The sequence below is a fragment of the Eptesicus fuscus genome, chromosome 17, assembly GCF_027574615.1.
Source record: "Eptesicus fuscus isolate TK198812 chromosome 17, DD_ASM_mEF_20220401, whole genome shotgun sequence".
Taxonomy (NCBI): Eukaryota; Metazoa; Chordata; class Mammalia; order Chiroptera; family Vespertilionidae; genus Eptesicus; species Eptesicus fuscus.
In genome coordinates this window covers 35024810-35030337 of record NC_072489.1, presented here as the reverse complement: position 1 = coordinate 35030337, position 5528 = coordinate 35024810, and the positions used below count along the sequence as shown (strand labels likewise).

At 50.1% G+C, this 5528-nt stretch overlaps 1 protein-coding gene across 1 annotated transcript; it reads left to right on the top strand.

Annotated features, from left to right (window-relative positions):
- Positions 1-2188: 2188 nt before the first annotated feature.
- CH25H (cholesterol 25-hydroxylase) lies at positions 2189-4120 on the top strand. Its single transcript, XM_008152971.3, has one exon. It carries the CDS (start codon positions 2736-2738, stop codon positions 3552-3554), a length of 819 nt encoding a protein of 272 aa, XP_008151193.2. The 5' UTR covers positions 2189-2735; the 3' UTR covers positions 3555-4120.
- The last annotated feature ends 1408 nt before the right edge of the window (positions 4121-5528 follow it).

Below are 5528 nucleotides of genomic sequence, written 5' to 3'. Positions count from 1 at the left end.
GAGATTTGAAGGTTGACTTAATTTCAGTTGAGGGCAAATCTGAGTAATATTTGACTTCTGCGCAGAGTTCAATCGTAATTCTGAGAAAAGGAGTTTTGATGGACCCTTTGGAACTCTGAGGAGCCCGAGAATGAACTCTGAGTAAATGGCATATGCTACACTCAGTAGAGTGGTGTGATTCTCAAATAAAGCTTTTTATTTGTATTATTTTAAAATCATAAATAAAGATCAAGGAAAAGAAGCCCTCCCTCCCTCTTCTCTCTGAGATGAGCCATACACCATTCAAGGGCAGGGTGATCCTTCCCAGGAATGGAAAAGAGGCAAGTTCCTGGGTGGCACAAAGAGCGAATTGGGAAGAGCACTGGAGCATGGGGAACACTGAAGAGACCAGAAAGGACAGGTTTTCTAACGGGAAGAAACCCCCCAGCAGGGAGGCCAAGCGCCTGCGCCTGCGTTGTGCCTGCCCCTGCTACCATCCAGATGCCAAGACAACAGAAAACTCCGCTTTCTTTCCTTTCTGGCGTTGGCTGTCAGGAAGCTCAAAGCTGCTTCTGAAGCTTTATCTCCTCAAGACACAAGCAGAATATCATAATGATCTCATGGCACACGGAGCCCTGAGGCTTCAGAGAATGGGCTGCTAAGGAATATCCAGGATCCATCGGTGGCAGTTCAGGGACACACACTAGTTGGGAGGTTCTGAGTGACGAATTGGCCTAGTATGGGTGTGTGTGTGTGTGTGTGTGTGTGTGTGTGTGTGTGTGTAACATCCTATATACCCCATATATATCTTTTGTTATTATATATCAATATATAATTATATATTATAAACTGGCATATTATATACAATGTGTCTAACATATAGATACACATATTAGGGTATGTACTAGCACATAGGCTATATATCATATTTCTAGGCCCAGATATTGGTCTATATTTTCATTGTCCTTATTCTTTCCTCACAATATATAGCTTTATATCTTTTACATAATTTTATTTGATTTTCATTGCAAATGTCCTCCATTATGATTTAGGTAAAATGTGAAATGAAAATGTAAAATAATGTGTCTTGGGTGGGGGTGAAGGTAGAAGAGGGCATAGAAGGGACAAATGGTGATAAAAAACAAAATAAAAATAGTGTGTCTTTCTTATTTTGTATGTTTACTATGTTTACCAGGCGCTATGCTTTTACTTCTGTAAGACCACAGCAATAATGATAATGCCTACTTCCACAGACTGGGTAAAATCCCCTCAAATAAAACATTTAGTCAGTGCCTCACAGATGTTACATGGTAGCCTTATTATTATTATTATTATTATTTTCCTATTTAATGCTCGAAATAGACTGGTGAGATAGCTACTTCTATCATATCCCTTGGGGTGGGGGTAGATCTGAAAATGCAAAGCGTGGAGGAGCGAAGTGCTGGCTATAACCTCACAGACATCAGAGGCAAAGCGGCGTCCCTGGCTTCCAAGGGTCCAAACCGATCTTCTAGGCGTTCCTGTGTTTCAGCTACCCGGGTCAAATGAGGCTTTGTTGGTGGTCTGGGGGGGAGAGAAAGGTCTCCCCAGAGCTCTTGTAGTACCCACCTCCTCACACTGGGTCCTGGGCCAGCCAACCCCAGTTCGATGGCAGAGAAGCGCAGGTGCGGAGCGAGCCTCGCAGTCCGGCGCTGCGCCTTGCGGGGTTGGAGGAATGGGGGCGAAGGCGAAGGGCCAGTGGGCGCCGCAAAGCCAGCCCAGGGAAAGGGCCGCACTGGCGCGACATCTGTTCAGCCGGCAGCTCCGCGAGGCTTCGGGAACACGCAAACATCCCCTCGGGGAGCCAAGTGGGTGCTTTCCTGATTGTATTGCTTCCTGAGATGCAGGAAGCGTCCTTTTCGCCAGTTCTGGGCCGGCGCTAGAAGTTAAAGCCAGAATGTGTGTATGTACATATGTATGCATGCATGCACGTATATGCGCGTATGTATGTAAAGCGAAGAACAGTCGCGGTCCCCTCTTTTGCCGGGGAGTTCCCGTCGCTGGTCCGCGCGCTTCGGCGGCGTCGCGGAGGGGTGATGAGCGGCCGGGGCTTGCGAGCTCCTCTGCGCAGACTGTGTGCGGGGTGCGGGGGAGTGGCGGGGAGCCGGGAAGGGCAGGATCTGGAGCTCCGGGCGCACCGGCGGGGCTACATCCTCGCTGAAGACCGGAACTGGAGCGGTTCCGGTCCCGCCACCCGGTCGCAGCTGATTTCCTGCGCCGATCGCCGCGGCGTGCGGCCGGGGCCCCGCGATTCCCTCCGAGAGAAAGGTTAGTGTGCCACTCGCTCCAGGTTACGTCGTGACGGGGCGTGCAGACAGCAAAGAATTAGAAGTACAGAAGGCGCGTCGCTTTAAAAAGTTCTTACAAGTGCAACTGTCCTTGGCGTTTTTATGGATCCGCACGGGCAATTCTCTGTGAGCATTTAAAGGCAAGTAGGTCTGCATTGGTTACAAAGGAGGCCTTCTGGTGGTGATGGAAAGACCCCCCCTGTCTCGTTTGAGGGTGGTGAGGACACATGGATTGAGCTCTCCAAACTCGGAATGCAGCCGCAGATGTGCAGTTGGGCAACTACACGCGCCTCTGTCCTCCCGATGCCAGCTCCGCGGAGCGTGGAAAGGGAGCGCGGCGGCCGCTGACGTCACTCCGGGCGGGGCCCGCGTCTGAATAAAGCCGGGGGGACGCCGGCCGCGGCAGCGGCGGCCGAGCAGCGCCTCGCCATGAGCAGCCACAACTCCTCCCGGCTCCACGCCGCCGCCGGGTGCAGCTCCGGCCAGATGTTCCTGCAGCCCGTCTGGGACCGCCTGCGGACCCGGGAGGCCCTCACCCAGTCGCCCTTCTTCCCGGTCATCTTCTCCATCACCACCTACGTGAGCTTCTGCCTGCCCTTCGCGGTGCTGGACCTCCTGTGCCCCTGGGTGCCCGCGCTGCGGCGCTGCAAGATCCAGCCGCACAGCGCGCCGACGGCGCGGCAGCTGCTGTCCTGCCTGGGGCGGACGCTCTACCAGCACCTGGTGTTCGTGTTCCCGCTGACGCTGCTGCACTGGGCCCGCGGCCCGGCCCTCCTGCCCCCCGACGCCCCCGGGCTGCCCCAGCTGCTGGGCCACGTCGCGCTCTGCCTGCTGCTCTTCGACGCCGAGTTCTTCGCGTGGCACGTGCTGCACCACCGGGTGCCCTGGCTGTACCGGACCTTCCACAAGGTGCACCACCAGAACGCGCCCTCCTTCGCGCTGGCCACGCAGTACGTGAGCGTCTGGGAGCTGTTCTCCCTGGGCTTCTTCGACATGGTGAACATCGCGCTGCTCCAGTGCCACCCGCTCACCGTCCTGGTCTTCCACACCGTCAACATCTGGCTGTCGGTGGAGGACCACTCGGGCTACGACTTCCCCTGGTCCACGCACAGGCTGGTGCCGTTCGGCTGGTACGGGGGCGTGGTGCACCACGACTTGCATCACTCTCACTTTAACTACAACTTCGCCCCGTACTTCACTCACTGGGACAGACTATTGGGGACCCTGCGGCACCCTCACGCCCAGTAGCCCGCGCCCCTCCCGTGTGTGTGTGTGTGTGTGGGGGGGGGGTGGCGGCTGCAGTGGGCAGGGGGTGCCCCTCGGAACCAGGACTGTTGGTGCGTTTCACACTTGAATCAGAAGGAACACGCCTGAGCTCTTTTTATTTTTATATGTTAGTAAGTAATTTATTACCTGCTGGAAATTTCTAGAGAAAAATCGGATGAATTAATTTATATGTAAATTTTTGTATATCAATAATTGTATACGGGGTGGTGCGTCCTAGCTCACTCCAGTAGCCTTGATTCCTGGATCAATGTAGACATTTATCACTGGCATATTGAAATCATTTCTAAACGGATTTGTTTGTAGGACAAGGAATTTCCTATGTTTGAAAGGGTCCTAGAACGAGACTAAAAAAACGTATTTTTTAAAATGGGGAATCTGATGTCTGATGCTATCAACACTGCACCATGTTCCTGCTGGACAGTAACTAAGATGATCATACTTTTTTCCTATTTTTTTTCACAGAATTTTATATTTATATGGAAAGAAATGTTATTTATGCTTTAAAAAAAAGAATATGAACCAAATAAGTACTGGCTCCTGTTTCATTGGCATTTTGAGTAAAAAAACTAAAACAGGGCGAGGGAGCGGGGATGGCAGGTGTCTGTCCCAGCCTCCCTCTGCCCCTCCTTGGGATGAGAGGAATCTGGTGGTGGGGTGTGCGCGGGGGTTCCAGGAGAAGGAGCCTGTCTCTTTTGGCTTAGACATTTCAAAGAGAAAAAAACACTATTGTCCTAAATGTGCTTTAACTGATTTCTGCCTAACCGGCAACTGAAAAAATTACCTTGTGAAGATTTAGAGAGATTAACACTGAGCAACCATTTGCTTATTTGGGGAGAGGGCGGTGTTGGGGGATGAATAGGATTATTGGGGTGCCTTGCTTTACAAAACTGGTGAGTCAAATGTGTACATTCGAGGGGCTGGTAGATACAGAAAGGGGTTCAGAGTGCACCCCCCTTTTTCGTGAAGCCATCTAGTACAAATGACGATCATACGCATCGTCTCAGCTATCTGGGAATTTTGTATATTCACTTTTCTTAAGTAAACAAACATGCAAACTGCATGTCCATTTCTCAAAGGAAAAAAGTGAAATTTGACCCTGCATCCTCAGTTCCTCACCTTAAAAGGAGATTGTGCCTCCGATGTTCTTGAAGATTATTTGTGACAGTAAGTGTCCCTATTACTGCCCATCATGTTCTCCATCCAGCTGCTGCCTAACTGTTTTAATTTTATCTTTGGAGTGTAGTTACATAGGGCAAAGTTAAAAGTCAAGACAAATTGTGACAGAAATTATAAAGAATGGCAGCTTTGCATTTACTGTAATTTTAGGCTCACTACATATATGAACCAAACTATGTTGTTTAAAGGTGAAAAATCCATCTAAAGACCTGGTCTCCACAGTCTGCCAAATGAGATTCCTCCAAATCTTTGGCAAAATGCAATTAGAATGCCTGGCAACTAACCCAGAGGCTCATGTTCCTCCCCAATGTGTGTGCTCTCTTGGCTTCTTAGCTAAAGTTATCTCCTCCGCTGTCCTTAGCAAGACCAGATTGGGACTTAAAGACTATATTGATGTATAAAAGGGAAATCCACGAAAACAGATAGTGAGATGTAAGGGGAAAGTGCTGGTTGGAGGTCGAATGTTAATATCATGATTAACAAAGCAAAGAAGGATGAGGGGGCAGGTGTAGAACATCTGATACAAGTATTTGTTGTTTTGAGCACCTCCAGTCTCCCCAGAGCTGCCTGCAAATCTTGGATCATGACAATTGGTTACAGCTCACTCTCTGAGAGTTTTTAACAATGTGTCATGTTGCCTCACCGTATAAGGGAATTTTACACTTGGGGCAAATTGTCCACATAGAAATTATTTGTGCTCGCCAAAACCGGTTTGGCTCAGTGGATAGAGCTTCAGCCTGCGGACTGAAAGGTCCCAGG

Excerpts from the sequence above, each read along its gene's own strand:
- CH25H (XM_008152971.3), top strand. The coding sequence starts at position 2,736 with ATGAGCAGCCACAACTCCTCCCGGCTCCACGCCGCCGCCGGGTGCAGC.